General features: G+C 41.8%; 1 protein-coding gene across 5 annotated transcripts in view; it reads right to left on the bottom strand.

Annotated features, from left to right (window-relative positions):
- LOC116944204 (teneurin-3-like) overlaps positions 1–14,675 on the bottom strand; it is a 456,734-nt gene that overhangs the window by 97,577 nt on the left and 344,482 nt on the right. For all 5 annotated transcript variants that reach the window (XM_076068250.1, XM_076068253.1, XM_076068251.1 and 2 more), the window contains one exon: positions 4,746–4,940. In XM_076068250.1, the coding sequence (XP_075924365.1) occupies positions 4,746–4,940 (195 nt within the window). The remainder of the gene's footprint in view (positions 1–4,745; positions 4,941–14,675) is intronic.

Below are 14,675 nucleotides of genomic sequence, written 5' to 3'. Positions count from 1 at the left end.
GAGATGGGGTCGGCGGTCACAGGAGAGACGGGAGCAGAGAGAGAGAGAGGTCACGGTGAGCAGGCGCATCACGTGAGTAGGTTCCTGTATTATGGATGAAATATAAAGTTACAGCCCTGCAATTTGCTTGCTCATGCCACGACTGGCCGAAAGGGCCTCTACTACAAGGAGCTCTAGAGAGCACCTCTAGAGGGTATTTTTGGCCTACTCTTCAACGCTGGCCATACGTTTTGGAATAGTCCTGTAGGACCCACACTTACCCAACCACACACGACCTGCCAATCGACTAATTGTGGCTGTACCCATTTTTGCTACTCGGTGAACAAAGATTGGGGGATTTAAGAAACTTGCCGTGCTGGGAGAATGATCCAGCCAATTGCAAGTGCAGTGTGCTAAGCATTACACAATGACAACAGCACTGCAGCAGCAGTGGCAAACTTTAATTTCACCAGGAGGTGGATAAAAACCTATGAAGACAACGTAAACATTACCTTTTTCGCAACAGTGTCCTGGGTTAAATCGTACGTTTGATCTCAAAATATGTATAAATCTATATACTGGTAAAACACTTGACGTTAAATGTGTTGAAACACTGTTACATTTTTAATCCACATCATGGGAGTCACTCCAAACAATGGAGCAACGTTCTAACCACAACATGTATTATATTAGGTGGAGATCATTTTTTAATCGCAACAATGGGAGATTAATCTTCTCTCAGAATGTGAATATCCAACAACGTTGAGAATCATTTCATATATATTTAGACAATGTGATATGATTGCACATATGATTTGTTGTGTGGACACCCTTATGGAAATAATAATCAAAATGTATGTATGTGATAACACAACCGCAAATCTTCCCCTTCCATCCATAATGGAAGCCTGGTGGGAAAAGGTGCTGATCTGCAATCTAGTTGCTTATCAAGTTGTCGATACTTAATTCACTGATGACCCTGCTGTATATTCACAGTGAGATAAAGAACACGAGACATGGGAGCATAGCAGGACAAGAGCGCCTTCATGCTCAGCACAAACAAGAACAGCGTGTGCTGCAAATTTAGAATCTTCTGAACAATGGGAAGTGTTCAGAATTCCACCAACTCAAATATATAATGCATGCTGGAGATCGGCAGAATTTTCTGAGCAGTCCAGAGACAAAGCAAGTATATTATTTAAAGCCTAGAAACAGCAAATAATTTGTGAGAAAAAAATATATTTCGATATGAGCTGTACTTTTTACATCACCTTCATTCGTTGCGTGAAAAAAGAAACGAAATACACCAATACCACTGTGTTTTCTAGGCATGCCCTGGGCTATAAAGAATATTTGCCGTATGTAATGCAGTGTGTGCACTTTTATTGCACATGCATCATCATAATGTTATAGGCCTGGGATTTTGTGCTCATTTCTGACCGGACCAGGCATCGTCACTTAGTCCCAGCACTACTCAGTGCCCGAGAGAACTAAAATAGCTCGCAGCTTAATGAATGTTGGGCTTGGATCCGTCATGGGAATATCTAATTATCATCATCAAAAAGGAAAAGAACACATATTTTCTTCTTAAATCCATAACATCCAATTTTAATTCCTGACGTTTGATCAATGCTCAATCACCACTTGAAAGGGAAACTTCAGAAAAAGCCATCTCTGCATCCGCATAGTTGATCGAATACCATTGTTACATTTTATATTTACCGCAAATCATAATGACATTTTTCTAATACGGCAGCAGGCGTTAGCCTAAATAACAGGGGGTAATTTTTTTTTAATTAGAAATATTTAATAAAATAATTGAGTACAGAAGGAAAATCCAACGCAGTCACCAATTTTGCGACAACCATGACCAATTGGCCGTAACATTGCCCAGTACTTTCTTCCTCATTCAACTTTCTTTACGATGTGTTTTCTTTTTATTTACGTAATACTTTGCATAACAAAGGGATGCAGAGGCATTATAATGCTGTTAATGAAAGGTGAGTACTACAAGCGTGCATAATTCAACGCACAGCATTCATTCCTTCCGTTGCGAGCAGTCAACGATAAAACCACAGAGGTCCCAAACCCCCTCCCACCCATATCTCCATCTTAACACTCCACAGACGCAATTCTCGCCACATTTGGCAGGCTAATCATTCTATCTAACGACCCTCCTTTGTTTTTGCTCGCCCACAGCTATAACTAACCCTCGTCCCATTGATTGTATGTCTTTACACTCCTCCTCATCTCATTTATCTAATCGCAGCCTGGGTTCTATGGAACTGATTGTGCAGGAGCAAGACTCATTCTTATCTCCACAGCTGTACGAAACAAAATGCCCCTCTACCAAAACTACACAAAGGCACTGATTACATAATCACTCTGTACATAGATCAATTGCATAATTCCAAAGCAGGCTCTAAAGAAAGATATGTCTTGTTATAGTTGTTTCCCCCTCGTTCCTAATACGTACTCTTCTTTTTTTACGTGCCATTCATAGAAATGTAAAGCTTGTTAAATAACTGGAAATAGGACACAGGAAATAAAACGTTCTTCGATAAAAAGCTTCATAAGATTAAAAAAAGGGGCACATGGAGCGCTCAACTTGTATGCATCAACTTTGACAAAACGCACTGGCACACACTACCCACAGAGTGGATGTGAGGGTCGTGAAAATATCCAGATTGTATGCCCGAGGAGGTACACGATTTCATGTAAAGTAGCTTTTGCCGCCAGTTAGCGATCAGTCATCGTGGCTCAGCAGTAGAGTGAGCGGCTCGCAAAAGGAAGGTTTCAAGTTCAAATTCTGGTTGGGGGTTGCCTCAGCCCATCATTCCTCCAGGGTCAATCAAAATGAGCACCGCTTTGCCAGGCAGTCCACTGTGGCTGTCCTTTGGATAGAATTTGCCGCCGCCATAGGAGGGAGGAATTTCTAGCACTGCCTCAGGGTTATGCACAGGAGATAATGAGCACTGCTTCAATAATCATTTGACTTTTTTTTTACATCGTTGCATGCAAGCAACATGGGAAAACCGAACAATGGCCTACGCACAAAAAGACACAAAATATGCAATACAGCCCAGAGCACTCAGGGCAGCTTTAGCTCCTATTTTACAATAAGCCAAGGGTCTGTGCCAAAGGTCAACTGCTTCACTCAGCCGTTATAGAGCGGATTTCACTCGTTGGCAACTTACCCAACGACAGAGGGGCCCATCGGCCATGGCCCGCAGAAATGGGCTTGCGTAATCTACTACCGAAGGGGGCTCCACCGGCAACGAGCACCTTGAGCATCGGGTGAGCCGCCAGGCAGCACCCTCGGCCGCTTAAATGGCATTGTGGGATGCCTGCCAGGGGCACGAAATGCCGGCTCTCAATGTTCATGATGCCAAGCCTCCGTGGCACCATTCCAGCATGCGGGACCTAAGGTCGGCGCATCCATAAAGTGGGCAAATTCACTCGACGTTACGGTGCTCAATGAGACATGCGGGGGGGGGGGGGGAGGGGCGTCCCTCAAGTGGCGTGTGCAAAGCGGCCATGTTTGCCGTGTATCAAGGACAGGGTACGTCTTCTAAGCTCGAAAGAGAGCGATCGCTAATTAATGGCTCACTCCTGTATGCAAATCAACTCCTCAGCTCTCGTGAGGCACAACATTTGAGGGCCATTGGAAGAAGGAAGCATGCGTTTTGAGTACACTTTTGCCCATCACAGAAAAGCGAAAGGGCCACATTTTGTTGAAATTAAACATGATCTATTCTGGAAGTGCACCGTTGTGTCACGTGCCAGTAACTACAGCATTCAATAATGAATGAATCTCTTTATTTGGTTCTGCCACAGTCTACGTTTTGTGTACATGAAGCAAGGGAATCTTGTCTTGTTGCTGGAATGGGGGTGGGATGGCAGCCACATCTGAGGAAAAGCTGTGGGACAGGAGCCAGCCACTGCCTGAGACCCAACCCTGTGCATTATTTAGCAGCAAGTTGCCTCTTATTCACTACGGGGACCGTGACACAGACACTCCACACTTACTTTGTTTATTCCACCAGGTCCTGCCCGTGTTCACTTGCCCACCTTGTGCCCGCGTGTCCACGAATCAAACTGATGGGCAACATGTTCAAAAAATGCTCCCGGGGGGGGGGGGGGGGTGGCGGTTGCATGAGTGGCGTGCAAGATGGTAAGTTCAACTACCCAGAGTCTACCAAGGCCGAGAGGAAAACACACACCGAAGAAAGTGGCGCAGGGACAGACGTTGCGTCTCACACACCTCTGCGCTCTGACAAGGGTTCGTGCTTCACAGGCGAGGGGGGCAAGCTGACACATGCCATGTGCTGTGAACAGCAAATTCCTGCGTCCGTCCCTTTCTATGCGCACCGCAAAGCACGATGGCGAAAGACTGAATAAGGGAGGGTAACGTTTCCGAGTACGGGCAATGCTGTCACGCTGCTGTGAGCCTTGCGTTAGACAGGTCAGCAATGGTGCCCCGATATGTAAATATAATGGGCCATGAGACAATGGCCCTGCGCACACCTGTCATTCAATACGAATGAAAAGCCTCTTTATGGGGCTGGCAAAGCTAAAACCGGGAGAAGGTCTACACGAGCAGGCGTGGCTTTTAGCACGGAGGCCTGAATGGTACCGAGAGCCAGCAGAGTCAATTTGAATGTCGCCGCCGGCCAGAGTTAATGTTTCCTTCGCTGAAGGGTTATCCGGTGGGGGCGTCATCGGCGGACTTTTGGCCGTAGGCGTGGTGGACAGGCTCAGCTCACCTTCCTCGCAGCTTTCGCCCGTGTAGCCCGAATTGCAGACACAGACGCCGGTGATGCAGGAGCCATGGCCCCCGCACGCCGGGTTGGTGCACTGCCACGCCGGGATGTCGCACTCCGCGCCCTTCCAGCCGCTGTGGCAGAGGCAGCGCCCGCGCACGTACTGCCCGTGCCCGCTGCACAGGACCGGGCACGAGGCTACGGGGGGGAGGTGGGGGGGGCAATCGGAGAAGAGAGGTGGCTGAGAGTCAGACCATCAAGTCAAGGAGGTTAAACCGTCACTCGAACTACGGGCGTCCTTGTGAAGGAGCAATAAACCATCACACGAATTCCGGTCATCCTCACAGTGGCTTTGTCGAGCTATTGAACAAAGACGGTCACTGCATCGTGTGCTTTCGGGTGCGCTTCTGCGGCCGTCTGGAACGCTCTTTCTTCCGATATTAGAAAGCCACTGGAGCTATGCACTTTTAAATTTGGATTGAAACCTCATTTCTTTAGAACTGCTTTTTTATTTAGTTTCGTGTCCTTCCCCCTCACCTCCATTTATCACGGTTGGATATGCGAGGTGCGAAAGAAGTTCAACATACATACATATACATACATACAGACCGTCTGCGGATGTGTGCAGGAGAGGAAAACAAGCCCGGTCTAAGGAAACATCTGCACAAGCTTCCCTTCATTGCCTTAATGAGTCAAGGGACTGCTTATGTTGTTATGTTGTTGCAATATTTACCATTACGTGATGAGGCTTGCCTTGGAGCATCATGGGATCATGAGTTATGTATGGCATGGCCATGTGAGCTCAATTTTCCAATTAATTCTCACCTCCAATAAATGGCAGTGACAAAAACATTTCAAATACAATTTTTTTGTTAGAATTTGTACAGTTCCCCATTCAGTAACATGTACATTAACGTCGTTTTATAATCAAATTCTATAGAATGAAAACGCATATCTTGTGAAACTAATTTATAAAAATGAATAACTTTACTGTATTCATGAAATATGTTTTTTCTTAAATTAAGCCGGGTGATGCGATGGGAACAAGAAATGGCTCACAATCACAATGTTGTAAGTTAAAATACCGGTCAGAGTCAACTCAACCATCCATTCATTCAGCGAGGTTTCATAAAATGGGTACCTCCTTGTGGAAAGTCAACGTAAATTTATTTGTGAGGATAGACTCCCCCACTGCCATGACAATGTGGAATTTACATTACTTTCTCAGTGTTGTAAACAGTAAAAAGCACCACCTTACACTAATCTAAGCAGGGATATAATAAGCTTTCAAGTGAAATAATGGATATGCATACATACGCTGTGACAATTTCACTTTTTTTAACTTTGAATTTTTCGAATTGCATATTTAATTTCTAAACACACTGCCGGTAACTGATAAGGACTACGTTATTACACCACCAGCTGCGGAGCAACCCATTTGGGAGACACGAAATCTCTGTCAAATGCCTTCTCAATTCCCTACGCTAGGTGTGGCCCAAAGACTTAAAGTGAAGGCTTTTGGTACACAGAGACGTTCTCCAGTTGTGCCCACCGATCACCCTTGGCGTGGGCAACTTTGAAAAATCCACGTTGGTTCAAATCAGCTTACGTAACTTTTTTTTTATGATGGTGCTGCCAAATGCCTGCGCTCTCTCTGTTGCGTTTCTGGTTAGATCAGTTTTCTGTTTAAAAAAAGGAGAAAAAACCCCTCAGATGGTCTGTAAACTTTGTGGAAAGTAAGCCACTGCCTCATATAAAGTTGGTTCAGTCTCCAAGCTATAAGGACTTTTTAACTCCTCGCTCTAGTCCTCGGTAAAGTATACAATGTGGTAAAGGCGCAGCCCTGCAATTTCTTGCCCAGGTCACTGCTTGCGGAAGGGGCTCCACAAGAGGGAGCGCTATAGAGCCGACTCGTCCACGCTGGTCACACGTCCTGGAAAAGGTGGGAGTACCCACACTCTACCCCACCGATCGACTGTCCCTGATAGGAAAACGTTGCGGAGAGTATTTCAGATCGATTGTGAAGATTAAAAAAAATATTCTTATGGAAGAAAATGTAATTTAGCCTGTTTGTCAAAGTATTTATTTATTCATGAGTCAATTCTCTGAAGACACTATTAATATATTTTTTATGAAGTGCTCCATGGACAGAAACTACAAGCCTCTTAATGACATTATTATTTGTATGTGTTTGGGTGATGTGTTTACCTTTCTTGTAATTTGCACTACGATCATGTGTTTGTATTGTTTGTTGTTGTAACATTCTTACCCGCCCCTACTGGACATCCGTTATCAAAATGCCTAAATCATTCAAAGTAAGCACAACACACTCAAAACAAGAGTCAAGAGATTCCATATCTCTATTGCATCAACGACCAGGTTGTTGCAAGTCTGTAGGGCAAAAAGGCAACAATGACAACAGATTGAAGCTCGTCACCATGCATGAGCCAGCTGTGTTGACTCCCAAATGGTTAAAGAGCATTGCAATGAATTGCACGCATAGCTTTTAAGCCAATGCGTAGAAAACAATGTTACAACAATTTTATAATTACACAAAAAATAGAATTTCAATCTAAGATGAATAATCCGTGCAATCAACTTTGGAGTAACATTTCCTCTTGTATTTATATATAAAAAACGGTACATGTGTATGTTTCTGAGCGAAAAAAAACAAATCTCAAACCTAACCCTACTGATAACCTTCACTACTTGACATCAGGAGTAAAATTCCTTTGATCCTGGGTCAAGCCCCAGGACAAAAAAGGCGATGGAAAAAAAAGCATAGCATCTATACGGAATAAATATCAGTTGGAGAAAAAATAAACCGTTGCGAAATGAAACGTGGCCAACAGAGATTCATCATATTTTGTAGAGGCTGGTCAGATGAAATGTTTGTGTTGGCTTTTGCCTCCTGTTATTCATCGTCAACACAAAATGATGACACCATTTGCTTACTGTTACAAAAATATGACGTTGAAGAAGCGGGAACATTTGACAAGATGATGGGGAGGGGAAAATGTCTGGCAATCTAGTTGGTGTCAGCCCATTCACTAAACATTGCAAAATCAGGAGAGAGAAAAAATGAAAGTGTGTCCTGTGTTGTATTCTCAACGTAGGGTATTGTATAATCAGTCAATGGCAAAGAACCAATAAAATATACTAGCTGTACCCAGCGTAACATGCAACGATCCAGCAGATCTTAATTAAACATTCACCCATTTATTTAAATTGTTTAACTTATATTTTTTTAAATAATGGATTTTTCAAAACACACAATCGTCATTTTCTGGGTTCTTTTCCGACACTACACTAGGTGAAGCAAATGATCTGACTCTTGATAGAGCAACGTATAATTGGAAGCCAGCTGAGTTGTTGCAGACATCCTAAGCCTTTTATTAAAATAAAAGGTACATTGAAAGATCTACAGCAGAAGACAACAGCATGTGAGGCTGCCATTAGACAGACAACCATCAGGTGCTAATGATAGCCTCTGTGCTACGAGAATGGCGTGAATGCCGAATGCACTTACACATTGAGATGGGTAATTTAATATCTTTATACCAAGGAATCACTCGTGCTCGAGATATTTAGAACAAAATAAAAGCCTGTAATGGAACGGCTTGCTCAGTAAATAGCACCAATTGAATAGGACTGATCCGCATTCATGAACTTCCACCCCAAGGACTGCAAATAAAAAAAATATTCACGAATAACGATAGTTTTAAATGTGGTATAATAGTAAAACTTTATTCATGGTTTGGCAAAAAATATTAAACTCTACTTCATGTGTCATCAGGGTTAGGGTTAGCTTGAGTGTGGATTGATGATGCCGATGATCGCCATCGTCATCGGCATGATCAATCCACCGCTGAATAAAGACCTCCAAAAGCCATCTCCGTCTTTGACAGCCGTGCCCACGACCTGGTGCCATCCCTCCCTTTGCTGCACACTCTGTTGTATATTTCTTTAAAAAAAGAAGCAAATTACAAGATAAAAAAAGTATCTATCCTGGAAAGCCACACAGGCGTATGACTCTTTTTCAACAGGGTCCCGAATTGGATTTTTATTTTGTACGTTGTACTTCTTTCGCACCATACGTAGGCAACCATGCTTATCGGAGATGAAGGTGAAGGACATCAAACTAAACACAAAAGGCAGTTCTAAATAAATTAGTATCAAATCTATATTCAAAAGTACTTCGCTCGAGTGGCTTCCTAATATTTGAAGGAAGAGCGTTCCAGACGGCCGCAGAAGCGCACCTGAAAGCACGTGATGCAGTGACCTTCTTTGTTCAATGGCTAGCCAAATGTTTTCAGCCAATGAAATAAAGTATATACAAATGGGAGACAACCGGAGTGCGTGGAGAAACCCCACGATCTTGAGGGGGGCAACACTCCATTGCCGTACAGGTGGAACCAGATGGCAATGAGTCCACTTGCTTTATTGCCTTCTCCTGGACAGCCAGGGTATGGCACCTCGACCATCATGGGGTGTTTCAAAATATGTGTGCGATCCACCGACCCGAGTCTCTGCAGTGTTGGATTGCAGGTGTACACCACCATGTTATAACTAAACCACGCACGAGTCTTTTTAAAAGGGAGGCCAACGAGAGGTGCAAAGGAAAAATGAATAATGTAGAGCACACATTTTGTGTAATAAAGTGAAATCAAATGGAACACAAGGTAGGATAATTGTAAATATATAACGCTATATTTTGCAATAGGATTATAAGCAAAGAAAAAGTTTCCAAACGTAACGATGCATTACGAACTCGCTATGGAACCACTGCTGACATCTTAATATTATTTGTCAATTTAACACCCACATTTACAATCGCAATGAAATAATTACAGGTGCCTATTATGAGGGAACACACAATGTTTGCAACGCATTATATATTTGGAGTGCACATTCAGTGGAAAGATGCACAAAAATGTAAGTTGTGCAAAATTGCCAACATTTTCAAAACTTTCGCCACGGAAGATTTTGAGTTGACGCTGTAAATGATTTTGGATTCAATGGACCATTGTTTTTTTTTTTTAACCGTCATCATCTTTGCAATGCCTCAGTCGTGGAAAAAAGAACCAAAAATCTGACGCTCATAATATTTTTTGTTGTACGAGGTCGTGTAATAAACGTGTCGTTGAAGCCTCCTCCACCCGACACAGCCAATTAATAAAAGTGTCACGTGGATCCAACGAGTCCGAGTTCATGACTTCTTCAGGTGCACCACCGGTGTCGTTGTTGTTGTTGTTGGAGACCGAACTTACAAAATTTACATGGCCAACGACGTTTCGCTGGAGATTACATCCAGCATCATGAGGTCGCTAACGTGAGCTCAGATCTCGCGTCACAATCTTATTTATTTATACGCCTGAGTTATATTAAGACACTATTGTTCAATTTTATAGATGACGCTGGATGTAATCTCCAGCGAAACGTCGTTACCCATTTAAGTGTTGTGAGTTTACTCTCCCGCAACGGTGCTGCTAAAAGCACGAAGCAAATTGGCACCCTTGATTCACGTCACACTGTGTCACGTGGAGGGGTTTACGGACGACTAACTGAGGCCGAAAAAACAACAGCGACGATGAGTCATAATATTGGTCGCAAAAGGCTACGCGTGAAAAATACGACCCGTTGTATCGAGCTTCGAAAGAAACATGCGCAGCCCGATGGTGTTCGTCACAATAAAAAATAAAATAATAAGCAGGTCTCTCCTCAGTCATGCATAGTGAGCTCTTGAAAGCTGGAAACTTCTTCTTGGTCACGATGAGGGGCTTGGTCCCCCAAGGACCAAATTCTGCGAGAAACTCTGAAAGGATTTTTTTTTTAAATCCTGAGAAGGAATCCAACTTAATGCCTGTGAACGACCAGGAAAATGTATATCCTCTTTGAGCTCCCTGCGAGAGAGCTCAAGTGCAAAGTTGTATTTGAAAGAGGCAGGCGCGTCTCGAGAAAAAGCGCACAATCCAATTGCCTTATCTCTCTGGAGAACGTGCTCAGTGGCCAGTCAAGGTGCTTACGGTGGACGTAAGAGAAGTGGAAATGTTGAAACACATCGAAGGCTCCTTTGCCTATTGCAAACAAACAAAAAAGTACGTCACTTTTTTTTTTAGCAATGTCACGTTTTCTTATCATCTTTGAAGACAATGGTTTTAAAAGTCATGTTGACTGACCTTCCCAAGGGCCCAGATATATTGTAAATACCTATTTTATACTTCCCGGTACAAATTTATTCAGAAAAGTCATCCAACAGTTATAGAAATGCCGAAACTCAAATTCTCGATATTAAAAAAGAATATTAAAAAAATCCTCTTCTTTTGTTGCATTTAAATAGAAAAGCTTCGAGTCACGCATGCGGAAAATTAATTTTGAAAGTTTTATCAAATACACGCGAAAAATATATGCATATAAATAATACAAATTAATCATAAGGGTATCGCGAATTTAAAGAATTTAAAGAATTCGCGATACCCTTATGACTTTAAAGTGTAACTTCTCACACTGAATCAGCGCACAGAGTTTCGTGACAACTTTAATGAAGTGTAGCTCTTTGGACAATTTTTATGCTTTATGAATGTGGTTTGTGCTAAACGCCATTAAATGTGTAATCTGTGTTATATGACAATGGGTTGTGATGAGAAATTACAAAGTAAAAACTTTTAGGTACTTGATAAGATATTTTCAAAGGAATACGATGATCCAGAACTTTCACAAGAGCAAAGTAAAACGTTAAACAGCCAAGAAAACCCATAACTTCTGAATATCTTAACATTGTTCAAATATTATTTTAGTGCTAGCCAATTATAGTCAATATTGATAACGGCAATAATTGCATGAATATTTGTTTTACATTTTTATGGGGAAAACAAATTGAATATCTCTTATATAAAGCCACACTTACATACCAAATATAGTATATTTAATCAATCTAAAGTAAGTTTAGTGACTCTACGCAACCTCATTAGTTATACATTATTCTGATTGTTGTATGTGGTCTAATTAGTGTTAAGCTTGCAGTGCAACCATGCATTGATTCATCAAATAATATAAATTCTTAAACTCAATACATGCGTATTGAATTGCACATGTGAGACTGGGTGATTATTTTTACTTGGATATGTTGTATGTCAACGGTTCCAACCACTAAACGCAGAAACATCACCAAAATGCAAATTAAATAATAATTGATTGCTCAATTGAATCGCAAATCTGAATCATGACAATTCATTAAATCGCTGGTACGGTGGTTTGGCTGCCAATGACTCATTGCATCTCTGGTTTTAAGCACCTCTTTATTGAATGCAAATAAAGTGCAGCCTGGAAATTTCCTGCTCACGCCACAGAAGGCAGGACTTCCACGAGATCGAGCTCTGAGGTGCACCTCCAGAAGGTATCTGGCCTACTCTTCCTTGCTGGCGAGATGTCTTGTAAGACGTCAGAATACCTGCAAATTACTTCACCGCACTAGAGTTGACAATCAGCCAACGGTGGTGTGCCTATTTACAGTGCTGGTTAGACAGGCAAGGGGATTTAATGCGAGACCGAGCCTCCGACCTCTGGATTGCAAGTCCAGCGTGCTGACCATTAGACACAACGGACTTCCACCCGTCGTATGTTATGTCAAATTATAATTGACATTCATATGAAGAAGCCCATTAAAATACGGTAGCGTGTGTTTAGTGAGCTGTCCTTTTTCGCACACTTCAGATTAACACGGTTGGCTACGTACGGTGTGAAAGAAGGTCAACATACATTCTTAAAAAAACATGGTTTTTTGCGTCGAGCACTACTGGCCCATATGATCCAGGTATCCCAGCTGGTTTTAAGTGGAACACATTGCCACGTGGTGTAGGGAGACAGAGAGAGACTGCGGCTCAGCGTGACCTTCTGGACGGGATCTCTGTGGAGGTCAGCAGTGGCAGGAGGGAAGCCTTGATGGGAGACGGGTAAGCTCCACCTTTGCGTGGCTTTGAACATCACAATTATTTCTGACTGTTGTTTTTCCGTGGAAACTACACGATGAACATTTAGTGTCAGTCACACTAAATAAAATTCTGCACAATGGCAAGGTAACGATGCATGATAACCGTAGATTTAGGCATACATACCTCAAGACATGTCAGCTGTCAATAGAGTAGTATTTGAAATGTATGACATTCATTGCACTTTTGTTTTCAAATATAATTTACCACGATTGTTACCTAATAGTGAAATTACCATAATCTGAAAATGAACACTTTCAACAACCGACGCTGGCCATAAATGAGAATTAAAAAAACATCATAAAGCTAAAATAAGTGAAATTAACTTTGGTGCAGGGGGACTTACACTGCCTCCTTTCAGTAGTGCATGGTTTGATGACAATAGCAGCAAGCATTGTAATTTAAAGACTAAAACTGAAAATTTGTGAAGCTTAAAATAAATATGAATCCGTTTCATACAGTTTGAGCGTATTTAATATGTTGCCTGTCAAATTCCGTCATGCCCCTCAAAAACTAAATTAATAAATGTCATCCAACAATTACATTGCACGTCACTTCATTATTTTACAAAGGCAAAGTAAAACATTCTGACGTACGCATTCCGCTTTCATCGCAGGGTCGTGAGAGGTGGCTGTGGCATGTTGAGGCTATCATCCAGCAGTGGATTGACCATGGCTGTTGATGAGTGTTATTACATTTAAAATGCTGCTGCTAAGCTGAATATGCGGTGCGCTTGGATGCTGTGTGTGCTTGTGCTCTGTCCCGTTTTGGGTGTGTGTTCAGGGCCAATTTAAACTTCGTATTCACCATGTACTACATTTGCATCTTAATATGTTTTGACATCTACGCCTTATTTTACAATTTACATCTTGAAACAATATTGCTCAATACTTTTTATGTTTTAGAAAGGCAATTTGTGACAGCCCGTGTGCAAAATAGTGTCAAATGCATTTAAAACATTTTTAGTGTTTAGATTTTTTCAACCCCATTACATTTGTGTAAGGATTATAAACTGCTCATTAACATAAAAGAGTATTTGATCTACTTGGGAATGGGATGCTGAATATATAAATCTCACCAAAACACTGTCATTAAGATTACATTTTCCAAGTGTAAAAATAAAATAAAAATTCACAGCAGATGGTAATTGCAATCCTTAATAATCCATCTTCTGAAGGACAAAAACAATACGTGAACAAAATAAGCTAAGGACAATCCTTTACGAAAATGACACTCAAAATTAAGGGGGAAAGACATGACATGCCATGACACATCTTTCGGGTGATATGCAGACGCATATTCTCTTATGTCCGCAGGCAAGTCAATTCGTAATGGCAAGAGTCCCCGAGTCCCTGCATGGAATCATATTCCCGTCGCTCAGCATGGTGCGGGAGCATTAGCCCTTATTTTTCAATTTCTTTTAGCTTTGCAAACAGGATTAAAAACTCAAACATTTTTTTGCTTACACAAAAATCCATTATCTCTGTCCTCAAAAAAGCAAACAAACAGACACACAAAGCCACACACGCACGTGCATCAGAGGCCCTCATGTTTTCTTCCCGAGTTGTGTATGTGCTCACAAAACAGTTGAAATGTTGCGTTTATGATCGCCATTCATATTTTTGATGATTTTTTTTGTACTTGCAAGCTCTAGATGCAATTCTACAAACGTGACAAAACAAGCCTATTTTCCCAAAGGACTCGCCATTGGCAAATCGAAAATACATTCTGTAAAAAAAACCTTATTTTGTACCGTTAGGCCGTCCGAATGTGAAATATTGTGTTGCTTTGTACGATGTACAAAATGACCAATCTATGGCAGTCAACCAAAAAGAATGCCTTGAATAGCTGTGAAAGCTCAAATATAATCATCACGATTTAAACCTTCAAGACCACTATAATAACAACAACTGCCAAGCATCATACTATATAATACAATGATCTC

This window comes from Petromyzon marinus, chromosome 20 (assembly GCF_048934315.1).
Source record: "Petromyzon marinus isolate PM22_M1 ecotype Great Lakes invasive population chromosome 20, UKy_Petmar_22M1.pri1.0, whole genome shotgun sequence".
Lineage (NCBI taxonomy): Eukaryota > Metazoa > Chordata > Hyperoartia > Petromyzontiformes > Petromyzontidae > Petromyzon > Petromyzon marinus.
Note: the sequence above shows the minus strand (reverse complement) of the source record. Positions and strands in the feature narration are given on the sequence as shown.